This window comes from Bos indicus x Bos taurus, chromosome 22, assembly GCF_003369695.1.
Source record: "Bos indicus x Bos taurus breed Angus x Brahman F1 hybrid chromosome 22, Bos_hybrid_MaternalHap_v2.0, whole genome shotgun sequence".
NCBI classification, from domain to species: Eukaryota; Metazoa; Chordata; class Mammalia; order Artiodactyla; family Bovidae; genus Bos; species Bos indicus x Bos taurus.
Window position 1 is genome coordinate 10,349,169 of NC_040097.1, and position 14,418 is coordinate 10,363,586.

Here is a 14,418-nt window from a genome sequence, read left to right on the forward strand (position 1 = left end):
GAGGGGCCTTCGCCTGGTCTGAATCACAAGGGCCGTCACACTGGCCGGCCTGCTTTGCGGGGGCTTTCGACTGGTTGACCTAGTCTTAGTCTCAATCGGTCTGAAAGTCACTCGCAGGAGCGACATCTAAGAAAATAGTACGTGTATTTCTCACCTGGGAACAACACAAGACCCTGGAGAGCATCAAGCTGGCACTGGACACGTTTCAGCGCTGCGGGTCAGTGGAGCCCAGGGCTTCAGTCACAGAAACTAGTTTCCCGCTACCCCGCCGGCCAGCCCTCAGGCGCGGGGCTTTTGGACCTCTACCCCGAGGCCGTCCTGCGACCTCGGCACCAGCATCGGGGAGACTTCACGGGCGGCCGATAAGGACGCTCGAGCGATGCTCAGCCGATGCCCCTGCCCTGCGCGCGCTAGCTCCAACCCCGCGCCCGCCGCCGCCCGCTCCGCGGCGTCAGGCCGGTCTTTCGGCCCGGCTCCTGTCACTCACCGGCCCGGCCCGGGCAGCGGGCGCCCACGGCTCCCCACGGGAGCTGGGCCCCCCGGGCCTCCAGGTTTCGGCCCGCCCCCTGGCAGGCAGCGCAGGTGGCTGAGATCCGCAGGAGCGGCCCCTCACCGGCCGCTCGGTCCAGCTCCCGGCGCTGCCCACTAGGTACGGATCAACAACAAGATGGCGGCCAGCCGAGGGGGCGGGGGCCGGGCGTCATAGTAACCAGGACGGCAAAGAACCCGCCCCCAGCTTAGAATACTCCCAATCAACAGCCTCTTTGCCCTACGTCCAGTGTAGTGCCTCCCGATGACAGGTTGGCCGCCCTGTCAGTCAGAGCCTGCCTCTCGCGGCCCAAGCCGAACGCTTCAGCACGTGACTGTGACGGCACGGATTGGCGCATGCGCGCAGTTCCCGGAGTTGCTGGAGGTAGAGCTTTTGCTAGCTACTCCGGAGGCCGTAGCGCCCTTGGCATCCGTGAGTGCTCGGCTCCTGAATGGAGCCGACAGCGTCTTTTCACGCACGCATGCACACTTAGGGAATGTCTGCTGTATGCTTTTTTGGGTCACTCACCCTGGAAGGCAGGAGTTGTCCCTCACTACTGAGGAAACTGGGGCTCAGTGTGGGAAGGCTGGGCCAAGGTTATGCCACCTCTGGAAATGTGAGCACCGAGTTTCGCGCCTCCTCTTACTGGCTCCTGTGTATAATGCTCTCTTTCCAGTGGATTCCCTAGCTTTGCCCTTCATCAGCCTTTTGTGCCCCAGCAGTCTCTGGCCTGTTCCCACGTTTGTCCTTCTGCCTGGAGTTCAGTCCCCAGCACAAGCCCTGGCACATAACAGGCACTCTTATTCCTGCCCTAGGGCATCTTGTCTCCAGCTCTTATAACAACATCTTTTGCCCTGGACTGTCATGGTCTGCCACCAAGCGCAACTTACGACCTTAGGAAGACTGTTACCTTGGGCCTGGCATCAAATGTAATCACACAGCCTGACTCACATCAAGTGACCTGACTAGCTAGCTTTGTGACTTTGGAGGCTTGCTTGTTCTATCTGTGGAATGAGGATAAAAATCAAACTCCTTAGAGATGAGCGTTTAATGAGCCCTTAGAGCATTCTAAGTGCTCAGGAAGTCTGCCGGCAGCTGCTTCCTATAACCTCCTGCTGTCAAGTTGCTGTCCCTGAGGCCAGCTCTAACACTCACTTTTCTGGAAACACCATGAAGCATATTTTTCCCACAGAAGGCACTCGACTTCTTCCTCTGCCTGGGGCACTGTAACTGGTTCAGGAAGGGAGATTCTCGGCTACTCTGAAAGTGTAAGTGTAGGTGGCTCAGTCATGTCCCACTCTTTGCGACCCCATGGACTATATAGTCCATGGAATTCTCCAGGCCAGAATACTGGAGTGGGTACCCTTTGCCTTTTCCAGGGGATCTTCCCAACCTGGGGATTGAACCCAGGTCTCCGGCATTGCAGGCAGATTCTTTACCAGCTGAGCCACAAGGGAAGCTACTCTCAAGAAGGTTCAGGTCCATAAACTTGACAGAGGGAAGAAGATTGAGAGAACTTGAAGACACCACAGTTAAGATAGCCTCCACCAAGACAGCAGGTCTTCTGGGAGAGCTGGCAGTATCCTGAGACTTGATGCCAGGCTGGGTATAGGGAGTGGGCTAGCACTTCCCCCCAACAGAACCTGCCCTCCTGTAGGCTGCTGTGGGCCACTTGGCCATGTGCAGCACAGGGAGGACAGAGGACCCATGAACCAAAGAGATCAAGAGGATATGGGAACACCTGCTCAAAACGGGGCTATTCTCGATCCCTCCATGGCCAGCCATGCCACAGGGTGCTCAAGTCTACACCAACCCTCACTTGAGTGCAAAAGCTCCAGATGCAAGAAAACCTCCACATACAGTCTGCAAACTGCCCTGGAAGTTGGTGGGGCTCCTGGGCCCTCCCCATCTGCTAGAGTAGGTGTCCTCTGAGGGGACAGGCCAACTGGAGACCCCCTCAGTCATTGACGAGGATAACAGTGTCTTACTTCTGCAGAATATTAATCACAGTCAGCACTGTACAATGCCTTCTTGAAAGAAAAAATAACCTTGTTTCCACAAGACAGGGCATCCTCCAAGTGAGAACAAGGAAGCACAGATCTCAGAGCTGCTCCCACATGTAGGTTACCAGGCAAGGACTCTTCTGTTGGTAATTTTGTTTATTATTGAATCAGCTTGAAAACACATGATCATGTGAAGAAGAAATTCCACAAATATGATGCAGCTCCTGGGCCTCAGAGCCAGCGTCGGGCTCCCGTGTGCGTGTTGAACAGGTAATCTCTGCCTGTACCTGAGCTCAGATGGTCAGGAGAGAGAGAGAGGGCCTTGCTGGCTTTAGCAGCACTGCTTCCCTCCCCTAAGGGCAGGGAAAGATATTCCAGGACCCTTGGTGTGACCCCCCCGCCCTCCTTGATTTGGCTTGTCCTCTCCCTGCTTTCTCAGCAAATCATTTGAGGTCTGGCTCAGATACACAGGAAGCATCCATGAGTCCCCGAAACTTGACATCAGCTCCCCTGAGCCCCGTGCCAGATTACTCTACCATAATTCATGATGACAGTGGACCATTTGGGGGCCTCTTCCCTCACAACTTTCCCCCCATTTCCCCCTGGAGGTAGGAACCAGATCAGGGTCCCAGGTGTTTGGGAAACACTGGCTGAAGGATGAGGAGGGGTGAGAAGAGACCCCATTCAGGGAAAGAGTAGATAGTGGATGTCTGGTGGTAGGCAGAGATATTGAGATGAGGTCTGAAGAGAAAGTGGGCCCAAGTGGAGAATGGTTTGGAAAAAGGGGAACTCACGGGAGTCCTGGGCTCTGCCATCAAAATGGTGCTGAGGGGAAGAATGAGGAGGGTGTAACGAGGTGACCTCTGCCCATGGGGAGCAGGTGGAGGCTTGCCCCCCCAAAAGGGTGAAGAACCCACCTGCTTCCTGCATCCTGATGGTGCTGGTATGGTCCCTCCCACAGGGATAGCCAGCCATGGGAAAGGGGGCAGGCTTGACAGGGGACACTCAGCAGCAGCCTCAGTGCCCACTGCACAGGATGGTAGGTTGACATACCAGGCTCATGACACTGCTGGGTGCCTGGGGTGTCTCCATCCTCGGGGCCTCCACAAACCCTTCAATGGATCCCTTAGTTCCCTGGATATTGGGGCAAAGTAGGAGCAGAAGTACAGGATAGGGCTCTGAGCCCCAGCCTGAGTTTCAGAGATGGACTTCCAGGCATAGAGGTAGGCAAAGGAAGCTTACCTGTTTAGCAGTAAAGCCTGGGTGGGTTTGCTTGATGTCTGTAGCACCTGGGTCAACCTAAAATGCCAGGAGGAGAGACCAAGCAGTGAGAACAGCAGACCTGCTGGCTCCAGGAATCAGCACCATTCATCTGCCACTCTTATTGGAGATAGCCTGTGTCTGTATGCAGTGGCCACAATGTTACTCCCATCTTCCCCTGGGTTCAGTCCTGTGCTCACGAGAAACTCGGCATCTTAGAGGAAGGTCACATTTCAGGTGAAAGGCAGGCTCAGGAATAGGGGTAAATACCCAATGCATGACAGACTCAAGAGTCTAAATCCCTTGACCTTATCCATAGCCATCCCATTCCAGACTGGGTTCTGCCAGCAAAGGAGACAGCTTTCTCCCAGTGTCTCTCTGCCTCTAAGCTGATGACCCCCGGAGGGAGGGCAGTCCTCCTTAATATCATTCTGTCTGCTCATCAATTTGGGCAGTCTTGGGTAGAACCAGCTGTCACAGATGTGAGGGCCGGGGGTGGTGGGAGGCAAGCAGCACAGGGATAGGAACCCTACCCCCGCAGGAGCCAGCTGAGGAACCAGCCCAAACCCAGGAGGAGAAGGGCACTGGTCACTGTCAGCACCACCACAAACCAGGGCTCCGGCTGCCAGAAAACCTCCGTGTCTGTCACAAGCAGGGGTGTCATCCTTGAAGGCACCTGAAATGGGGCCACAGCTTCACCACTGTCCTGCCAAAACGCCCCAATCATCCAACCTTCAAACCCCTCCAAGGGCTGGGCCATCCCACACCCCAGGTTTCTCCTTTGTATTGCCAGACTCTTTGCACTCGGCAGTTTCCTCTGAAATACCTTCCCCAATTGTTCCACCTCGAAAACTATATCTTTTCTCCCCACCCAGTAAGGGCCTGAGGACAACCCCTCACTGTGGTTCTGTGGATGCTGGTGGCCCCTGTGCTGGCCCTCCAGGGCACTATATGCACAATGACAGTGGCCGTGGTGCTGAGGTGGGGGGTGGAGGGGCCTGCATCGGCCACACGGATCAATAGCTCATATGTATGGGACTGCTCTGGCCAGGGGGGGCCCAACATGAGGTCATTGTGCACTAGGACAGCTCCTTGCAGGCTGAATCGGCTCTGACTATTCCCTGAAAAACAGAGTGGGAGAAGAAGGGGACCATGGCTGGCCTTGGCCTGCCCCTCCCCAGCAGCCTGGAGGGCCCCCACGGCCCCCATGGCCCCCATGGCCCTCACCTCCCACAATTCTGTAGGAGAAAGCCAGGCGCTGGGGCTCCTGGGCCACCCGACACGACACTGTGGTCACCTCCAAACTACGGCCCAGGTGAGCGTAGACGGTGAGTTCCTGAAATGGGGGCTCACACTCGGGGGCATGGTCGTTCACATCCTGCTGGAAGGTAGTCAGATCACCCACCCCCAAACCCCCAGTCCAGCCCCTCAGCCTCTTCCCACCACAACCAGAATCTCGGTGTTGGCCAACAGTTTCCAGAACTTTGCATAACAAGGCCCCAACCCTCTCCAGCCAACCAGTACAGGAAACTGAAAGTGAAGTCATTCAGTCATGTCCGACTCTTTGCAACCCTGTGGACTATGTCCATGGGATTTTCCAGGCAAGAGTACTGGAGTGGGTTGCCATTTCCTTCTCCAGGGGATCTTCCCCACCCACGGATCAAACCCAGGTCTCCCACATTGTAGGCAGATGCTTTACCGTCTGAGCCACCAGGGAAGTCAGAGGAAACTGAAGCAGAGAGGAAAAGCAGAGCGCCCAAGGGAGGAGAGGAACTCTTTCCAATTATTTCTGAAGCTTCAGGGCTCATTTACCTCAACCTCAATGGTGATGGTACAGGAGCCTGAACGGTGGCAGGTGGGGTCCTGGTCTTGGCTGTGGTCAGTCAGCAGGACAGTGAGCCTGTACGACTTCTGCATTTCATAGTCCAAAGGTCCCAGGAGGTGAACCTCCCCTAGAAGAGGGGGCCACAGCCTCAGCTTGCAGAGTCAACCCTGGCTCCACCCTCTCCACCCAGCCCTGGGGTGGGAGTACCATTGAGACTGTCCACAGCAAAGGGGGCGGACCCGCCAGAGATGGAGTACTCAATGCTGTCGTGGGGGTAATCCAGGTCTGTGCCCATCACAGAGCCCAGCAGGGTGTGGGGCCTTGCATCCTCACGAACCCGGAATGTGCGTGAGACACAGGTTGGGGAGAACTCGTTGACAGGTGTCACCATCACCAGCACAGGCACCTCAGCTGGAAGCCATTTGAAAGTCAGGGAGCTGGCCTGGTTGGCTCGGCCCTGCCCTGGGGGTCAGAGGAGGGAGAGGCTCTGGAGGGAGGTGGGCAGTAGCTCACTCAGGGGTCTTTAGTGGACACAACCCTGCCCTATTGGTTTCCGAGAGAGATGACGCCACCCTGAAGACAGGAAGAGGGGCACAGAGGAGCCCTGTCCTGAATGTCCAGGCCTGGGCGTGGTCACTCACTGGTCATCGGAGGCTGACCACTGTCAAGCACCAGAATGGAGGCTGTATGCTGCAAGCAGGCGCCAGGAGCGTCACAGTCCAGCGTGTCATTCACCTAACCAGAGGGACAGGAGAGTGAGGCGCAGCCAAGGCCTAGGAGAGCCTTGAGCCCACTGGGCTGCCTCCAGCCAGGTTATTCTCACAGACCCTACCCTAACCCTCGGGTAAAGCGGGTTGGCTGCAACACCATATCCTTCGCCCTCATGGTCTCCACTCCCACGGGGCCGTTGGGCCACCCCCTTCCTGTCCAAGCACTCTACACGTGGGTCTAAGGGCGGGGCCTGGGTACCTCCAGGACTCCGTCTCGCAGGCAGAGGCTGGAAGCGCTGGCAGGGCTGTGGAACAGCAGTTGGTAGTCCAGGGTGGAGCCAGGAGAGTCCGGGTCAGTGCAAGTGAAGGTATTCACGAAGGTGCCCACAGGCGTGGTCTCGGGGATCTGAGTCCTGGGAGCAGAGGGCGGGCGGCAGGGCGGGAGCTGGGGCTGGGCTGCGAACCCTGGCTCTCACCCAACAGCCAAGGTTAGACTCCCAAATACTCACGCCAGCAGCGCTGGGAGGCAGCGCGGGGGCCAGCGGTTGACCGACTGCACGTCCACCTGGAAATCAAGCTCGGCGCTGTCCCACGGCCGGAGTCGCTCGAAGGCCTTCACCCGCAGCCTAGTGACCGCGGCGTCCGGGGCTTGCGCCAGCTCCAGGGGCGCGGTGGTCCGGACCACGCCGTCAACTGGGAGGGGTGGCAGGGCGCCAGACGCAGAGTTCGGCCCCGCCCCCAGGTCAGTCCCGTTCCCACCCTCCCACCTCTCCACGCCCACCTCTCAGGGCGCAGAGACTGACCACCTGGCCACCGCCTCCAAGGCTCCTCTCTAACTCTGGGCCCCCAAACGCGACCTCGCCCCAGGTTCTGCCTTGGCTCCAGGCGTTGCGGGTCACTTCTAGACCAGCCGCAGAGGCATCCCCTTACCCGCCCTCCACGCCCCTCACCGCGTGCTATGGAGAAGAGCCGGCAGGGCACCGGGGAGACGATTTCATAGCGCACGTCGAAGCCCCGGGCGTGGACCTGAGCCACCTTACTTCCGGGAACCAGGTTTTCGGGAATGGTGATGTTCTGGGCTTGCTGCCTGGACCAAAATGGGAGCACTGGCTCCTACCTGCTCCCGGCAGGGTCTGCAGGCCCCTCCCTTGGGTCTTCCTTGGTACAGTAGCCAGCTGGGGATGCTCCCGCAGCCCTACACCTTAACCCTACTCCCGAGTCCCTGGGGCTGGGTCCTTTCTTTCCCACTGTCGCCAGGGTAGGGAAGCCTTACGGGAAAGAGACTTGGCTAGAGGAAACAGGCAAAACTTTCACCGTCAGCATCCCACGGCAGCTTCGGCCTTGTCCAAAGGTCACTAGGATCTGAAGCTGGAAGACCTGCCATGCACACAAAACAAGAAGGGAACCACGATGTGTGTCTACCTGTATGTGTGTGCCCAGCCCCCCTCAGGACCTCTATAAGGAGCCCCACACTCACTCCTCCCCATGACCTATCACTCTACTGACAGATATTCATTTGTGTCTTACTCTTCTGGGTCATAAGTCCTTCTCTTTGGATGCACACAGCCCCCAAATGAGTAATATCTGAATCATTCACAACATAAATTAGCATCATAGAGTTGCCAAGAGCCAGTCACTAAGATTTGGAAGCTTTAAAGAAGGAACTTCTCTAGTCTCCTTCAGACTACACACACCGCTGTACTCAGAGTTTTCACTTCCTATGTGACTGCTCAGAACTTTCTCCTTTCTGTAAGGGGCACTGTGGGCTCCTGGAGCCAGGGATCCCTCTTCTTTCTAGAGCTCCAGAGCCCAGCACAGAACCAAGCCAAGGTGGGAGGACAGCCAGCCTGGGGCAGCAGGTATGGGCTATGTCTGGGAAAGGCAGCATGATTGATGAGGCCAGAAACAAACAATCCTCCATGAGGTAATGGTTCTGTCCATTTTATGCCCAGTTCATGGATATTGCCAGGTCCCCAGTCGTGCTCACCTTTTGAGCCTGGCCTTTGAGTCCCTGGGATGGTGCCCACAGCTGACCCTGCCCATCGATGGAGAAAGGTCCAGGGAAGTATGGAGGGTCCTGGGCACTAGTGATGTTCATCTGACAGGAAAGAGATGCTGGAGGCCCTCTTCCCTACCACAGTGCCCCCAAGCAACCCTGTCAAAATCCCCAAAGAACCCAACAGGTATCTGCCCACTTTCAAATCTCCTGTACTCTGCCACTGCCACTGCCACTTACTCTAGCCTGGGCTCCCCTGTCCCTGATCCAAAATCATCTCTGCTTTTAAACTATTCAGTTTTTAAAATACATTTCTTTTGGGGATTGTAAAAATGATTTGGTTTTTTTTTTTTTTTTGGAGAATTTAGAACACAAGAACTTTAAAGAAGAACTCAACCCCTGAGAAGTCCCTATGGGAACAGCCATAGTCACTGCGGGTTGGGAAGCCCTCAGTGGCTCTCTCCAAGAACATGTATCCCACAGAGGCTCCGTTATAGACCCAAGAGTCCTTCTGCAGACTATTCTTGGCCAGGCAGGGGCTGGCCTTGGTCTTCCCATCTCCCTCCATCCTACCCTCTCCACCACTGCCCACATGCAGGCCTCACCTGGGCTCCCTGGCCTGGGAGCAGCAGAGTGTACAGCGGGGTCCCAGGTGTGACAGTTTCTCGAACCTGAATAATTTCCCCAGCTGGCCAGAGGGGAGGTAAGGGAGATTCAGGCCATGCCTGCCCCCCCGCAATCCCCCACCTGCTGCCTCTGGCCTTACCTGGGCTGGCAAATCGACCAGCACACTGGTCACGATTAGGGTCCCGCTGAACATTCACAGAAAGCCGACCCTCTGTCACTTGGTTGCCACATGTGAACCTCAGCTGCAGCTCATAGTGGTTCACTGTCAGGGCATCCAGCCGGGCTGAGCTGCTCAAGGTCATCTGTGGCAGGTGGGCAGTGCCATGTGGGGCCTAGGATCTCCATCCCCCGGCACCACCTCTAGGGGCTTCCCTGGTGGCTCAGATGGTAAAGAATCTGCCTGCAGTGCAGGAGACCAGGTTCGATCCCTGGGTCGGGAAGATCCTTGGAGAAGGGAATGGCAACCCACTCCAGTATTCTTGCCTGGAGAATTCCATGGACCAGAGGAGCCTGGCAGGCTACAGTCCATAGGGTTGCAGAGTCGGACATGACTGAGTGACTAACACCATCACTTTCACACCACCTCTGACTTTGTGAATTTAGAGTCTGCCCTTCCCCCACTGTCCCCAGCTGTGCCCATGACCCTACCTTGCCCACATAGGTCCCCTGCCACCTGGTCAGGCTAGGTGGGTTAAAGAAGGTGGTGGGTGGCTGTACATGGAGCAACTCCAGGGTTGGTATATATGGAGAGCAGTTGAAGGAGAAAGACTGAAGGGTGGCTCCAGGTCCCTGGCTCTCAGAGACATCTATGAACCAGGACAGGCAGTAGAGTTCTGTGAGAAAGAGACGATTCAAGCTAGAGACCCCCATGCTCATGGAACCAGGTACACAGAGTCCTTCCCTTCTGCCTTGAGGCCTGGCCACATCTTGGAGACAAGCAGCCAAAGTCTTCCCTTGTGCCCCACATCCAACCACGGATCGGCTCATTTCATCGTCTAGGTCGTCTTTCCCACTGTCCCCAGGATAGGGTGACAGTGGAAACTTGGGTGAGGAAGCAGCTAAGATAAGGAATGAGAGTCAGGGGTTCAGATCTTTGCCCTTTCCTGGCTCCCCCCAGCCACTGTTCTCCATGGTAGCTTATCTGAGAGGGAGCAAGACTCCACTGTGGACTCGGGGTGAGAAGTGAAATTCCCCCACCCACCAGCTCCTCACCAGAGACAACCAGAGCAAGAAGAAGTGCCAGGGGCCTGAGCAGCACCATAGTGGCCTGAAGACACGACAGCAGAGGAGACTCCAGAAGGGCAGACGTGTTTTGTCAGGGCCACGCTGTTGCCAGATCTGTTGTTCAAACACAGGACTCCTTGGCCTCCAAGATTCCAGCCCCACCCAGCCCCTGGTGACTGAGCTCTGGACACTATAGGTTATCAAGAGCCCTGGAAAACTCCGTTTTTTCACTGCTCCCAGTGGATTTCCCTGTTTATCACTACCACATGAAGGAAATGTGAGGGGAGAGAGACCAAGCTTAAGATAGGGAAACTAAGGCTCAAGGAAGTCTTGGTCATGCAGTTCTTGAAGACAGAGCACACACAGCAGCCAGGAAAAGTGGGCCCAGGGCCTGCTACCCCACAAAGCCTGAACTCCAGCTGCTCACCCCCATTAGAACATTATCTGCCTGTGAAATCTGAGCCCAACCATCAACAAAATCTCTCAAAATCTGTCTACATTCAACAGACAAAAGGTATCCTTGGTGATAGAAATAAAAATGGTGGTTACTTTGGGGCATAGCAATTGGAGGGGACAAAAGGTGGCCTCCTCGAGTGGCTGGTGATATTCTATATCTTGATCTGGGTGACACAGGTGTCTGCAGATTTTAACATGTATAGAGCCATACTGTTAAGAGCTGTCCATTCATCTTATTTACAATTATATGCCAGTTTTTAAAAGCTTGTCTTCACATGCTTTTTCCAGCTCTTTGCCTCTCTCTTTTCTACCCACTGTTTGAGCTTGTTCCTCTCCCCATAAAAATGCCCTTGTCAGGGTCCTCAGAGACCTGCCAACTGTCCAGCAGTTTGTGTTCTATTCTCACCTCCTCGGCAAGTGTTTGACGCTTGCTCCCCTCGGCTCCTAAGTGCCCACGCTCTCTTAGTTTCCTCCCACCTCCCTCTGCTCAGCTCCTTTGCTGGTTCTTCTTCATCTTCCCTACCTCTACCCAGTGGAGTGTTCCAGGGTTCATTCCTGTCCGCTGCCATCCTCTGTCCCCATGTCCACAAATGGCCATTTGATTTTCTTCTCCAAGACCACTTTTTTCCAGTCTTGCTTGGTTGATTCATGCCAATTCCATCCAATCAGTGGTTCAGCCTGGAAGTCTAGGAGTCATGCTTCTCTTTGTCTTCCCATATTCATGTATCAACAAGGCTTGATTTTAACTCCAAAACATACCTCAAAGTATGTTGAGGTATGTTTGCACTAGACCTACCCAGATCCAGGCCCTCCCTTCCCTTGATGGATGAGGCAGGAGCCTCCACTCTTGACTACAGAGTGGTTCTTCCAAAGCAGCGATTATCTAAACAGCAGCCAGCCCAGGTTGTTCCCTGCTCAAAAGCCCTCTAGTGCTCCCCACCACACCAAAAACAAAACCCTTTATTCCCTTCTAAAACGGCTAGGAGCCTGGTTTTGCTGACCTCTTCAGTCCCCGCTCCCCACCCCCAACTACCACCATGAGAAATATCTAGGCCTTCCCTGGTATTTTGCTGTCTACTGACTTATCTAGTTTGTCTCCAGTTAGTCTGTGTCGTTGAACGTAGCCCTAGCCACCTCAGGGAACAGGCTCTAATCCTTTGGTCAAAGAACCCCCTGCTGTAAACCCCTGCATTCACTCAGCCTGCCTGTAGTCCGGGATAGACAGGATGCGGGTGTTGGGAATCCCCACGAGAGGGCAGCCCTGCTTAGCTCGGCCGAGGCGAGAGACAAGGGAGTGGGAGGCTGGGCCTTGGCCCGGGCTCCTGCCCGGTGCTGCAGCGAGGTTCTGCGCTCCCTGAGTCCTCAGAGGGTCCGGACCCCTCCCATGACTTCCAGGGACTGTGGAGGCCGGCTCCAGGAGCGGATTTAGTGGGTCGGACCACGAGTGGGCCACAGCACTGCCGAACCCGACGATTGGGCCCGATCTACCCGCTCAAGGGTGCAGCCGCGGTACCCGTACGCTCCAGGGACCCCTGCGGGAGGGACCACAACTTTCCCCTGGGAAAAAATGGGGAAACTGAGGCTACCGCAGGGTCGCGACTTGTCCTGGGAGTCAGGTCAACGGCCCAGGACTACGAGGACTCCCGGGCCGGATCCCGCCAGGTTTCCAGCTACAGTCCCGCCCTTCCTTCCCCATAAGAGCTGCTTCTAGGGAGTGGGTAGTGGGCGTCAGGCTCGCCCACCCGGCAGGGCCCCGGGGGTGGAGCCACACCAGCCCCGCCCCATCCCCATTGGCTGAGGCGCCAGGGGCGGGGCGGGGCCGCCAGATGTTGGGGTGGCGGCGGCGGCAAGAGCTGGGGAGAGGGAGGAGCCGCGGAGACAGGCGGAGGGCAAGGGCGCCGCTGGCCGGCCCGCCGAGCCCTCTCCGCACCGCTCTCGCTGGAGTTCGAAGAGGAACTGGCAGGCCTGGAGGGGGCTGCGGCACGGACATGCACAGCGCTCGGCTTGACAGTTTCCTGGGCCAGCTGCGCTGGGAACTGGTGAGGCTTGGGGGCGGGCGTGGCTCGTGAGGACTTGTGTGGGGTGCTCGGCTGCCTTCCTACCCGAACGACACTCGGATTGGGGGAAGCTGTCCCGAGTGCCCATCCAAGACAGGATGGGGGCGGGGCGGCGTAGATGGCCCAGATGGCCCGCGTCGGGTTTCGGACGATTGGGAGCTGCGCTGGGCATCAAGTAACAGCCGCCCAGCTGGCCGTGCTGCCGGCGCAACGGAGGAAGTTGTGGGGGAGAAACTTCTTGGGCAGAACAGGGGGGTTTTAAGGAACTAAAAAGGTAGTGGCGCCACTACCGATGCCCCTTATTCCAGTTTGGCGTGTACCTCTTGTCTTCCTAGAAGGTGCTCTTTCCTTCTCTGAAAGAGGCTGCGGGCTTTGGGGAGCTGAATCCCTCAAGAGGCACAGGATACCCCTCCAGCCCTGAGCGAGACCTACTTCCCCATGCAGGCCCACAACCCTGCCTCCCGCCCTGGTGGCGGGTACCAACTTGCCCGGCTCTGCGTGCTGCAGCCTGCCGGACTGCCACCAGGTCGGCGGATGGGAGCCACACGAGCTTCGTGTGCCAGCGCCCCATGCCGACCCGGTGCCCGCTAGAGGCCTTGCTGCTGAGGCCTGCAGGCCTGCCCAGCCCTCCTGGGCCTTCTGTTTTGGAACTGGCCTGACCAGGCAGGCCGGAGTGACCAGCACTACTCCTACCACTTCTGCCCTCTCTTCTTCCACAGCTGTGTGGCCGGGACACTGGCTCACCCCCAATGCCTGGTCCCCTTCCGCCACCCCCCAAACACCGCCCAGGCGTGCGGCTCAAACACCAGCTCAGGGCCTCAGATGCGTTGGAAGAGGACTCGGTCTGTGGTGTGGAGGAAGAGGATGACGAAGTAGGGGTGACAGGAGACAGGAGTGAAGCCTTGGGGGGTCCCAGAGAGCACGGCCTGGACTGGGACTCCGGCTTCTCAGAGGTGTCGGGCAGCACATGGAGAGAGGAAGAGCTGCCCATACCCCAGCACCCAGCACCCTCAGCATGGCCCCTCCGGAGACAGCGCCTCTCAACCAGTGGTGTCACCCAGCCTGGCGGAGCGCCCGTGGCCCGGGTACCACCTGTCCACCGACCACGGCCCAAGTCCACCCCAGATGCCTGCCTGGAGCACTGGCGGGGGCTGGAAGCCGAGGACTGGACCACGGCCCTGCTGAGCAGGGGTCGTAGTCGCCAGCCCCTGGTGCTGGGGGACAACTGCTTTGCGGACTTGGTGCACAACTGGATGGAGCTGCCTGAGGCAGCGGGTGAGGGGGACAATGGGGGTGGGCCCCGTGCGCGTGCTCGGCCCCCCCAGTTCCTGCTGGGCCTCTCTGAGCAGCTGCGGCGCCAGCTGGCCAGGGCGCGCCGGGCAGCGCTGGCAGGAAAGCGACTGTCATGCCCACCTCGCCCAGAACCCGAACTACCTGCGGATGTCTCACGCTTTGCAGCCCTCATGAGTTGCCGCAGTCGGCAGCCCATCATTTGCAATGATGTTGTCAGCTACCTCTGACCCTGCCCTCCAGCCTGGGACAATAAAGGCCTTTCTCTGGACAATCCTGGTTCCATAACCCCCGAGGTTCCAGAAGGCAGCACCAGCCCTGCAATGCACAACTCAGGCAGGCGAATCGCAAGAGCCTTTTCCCTCCCCTGCAGGGGTCCTTGTTATGCCTGTGTCACACGCCATGCGTCTGCTCCAACACCCATCCTGTCCACTGAACACC

The 14,418-nt window shown here is 57.3% G+C and overlaps 3 protein-coding genes across 15 annotated transcripts in view; 1 reads left to right on the forward strand and 2 right to left on the reverse strand.

The window, feature by feature from the left end:
- The window catches only part of IP6K1 (inositol hexakisphosphate kinase 1), a 37,441-nt gene extending 36,734 nt beyond the window's left edge, over nt 1-707 (reverse strand). The window contains exon 1 of one of the 3 annotated variants that reach the window (XM_027523088.1): nt 488-707. The gene's annotated coding sequence lies outside the window, so the exon portion shown is untranslated. Of the gene's footprint in view, nt 1-154 lie in introns of all 3 variants that reach the window. The other 2 variants (XM_027523090.1, XM_027523089.1) reach the window with 2 other exon arrangements.
- A 1,963-nt stretch (nt 708-2,670) lies between these two features.
- CDHR4 (cadherin related family member 4) lies at nt 2,671-11,855 on the reverse strand. 11 transcript variants are annotated; one of them, XM_027522356.1, is made up of 19 exons: nt 10,163-11,855; nt 9,599-9,783; nt 9,090-9,252; nt 8,929-9,011; nt 8,315-8,425; nt 7,601-7,704; nt 7,278-7,414; nt 6,837-7,020; nt 6,587-6,740; nt 6,259-6,352; nt 5,825-6,028; nt 5,605-5,744; nt 5,020-5,170; nt 4,693-4,913; nt 4,326-4,468; nt 3,775-3,831; nt 3,586-3,673; nt 3,327-3,357; nt 2,671-2,819 (listed from the first exon to the last, which is right to left on the reverse strand). In XM_027522356.1, exons 1-19 carry the CDS (start codon nt 10,209-10,211, stop codon nt 2,764-2,766), a joined length of 2,355 nt encoding a protein of 784 aa, XP_027378157.1. In that variant the 5' UTR covers nt 10,212-11,855; the 3' UTR covers nt 2,671-2,763. The 11 variants fall into 11 exon arrangements, with proteins under 11 accessions (XP_027378157.1, XP_027378156.1, XP_027378155.1 ...); XM_027522355.1 differs by having other exon boundaries at nt 5,020-5,173; XM_027522359.1 differs by having other exon boundaries at nt 2,758-2,819; nt 3,586-3,666; nt 4,404-4,468; nt 5,020-5,173.
- Nucleotides 11,856-12,355: 500 nt separating this feature from the next.
- INKA1 (inka box actin regulator 1) lies at nt 12,356-14,251 on the forward strand. Its single transcript, XM_027522369.1, has 2 exons — nt 12,356-12,669; nt 13,407-14,251. The coding sequence occupies exons 1-2, from the start codon at nt 12,457-12,459 to the stop codon at nt 14,205-14,207; spliced, it is 1,014 nt and encodes a 337-aa protein (XP_027378170.1). The 5' UTR covers nt 12,356-12,456; the 3' UTR covers nt 14,208-14,251.
- Nucleotides 14,252-14,418: the final 167 nt, after the last annotated feature.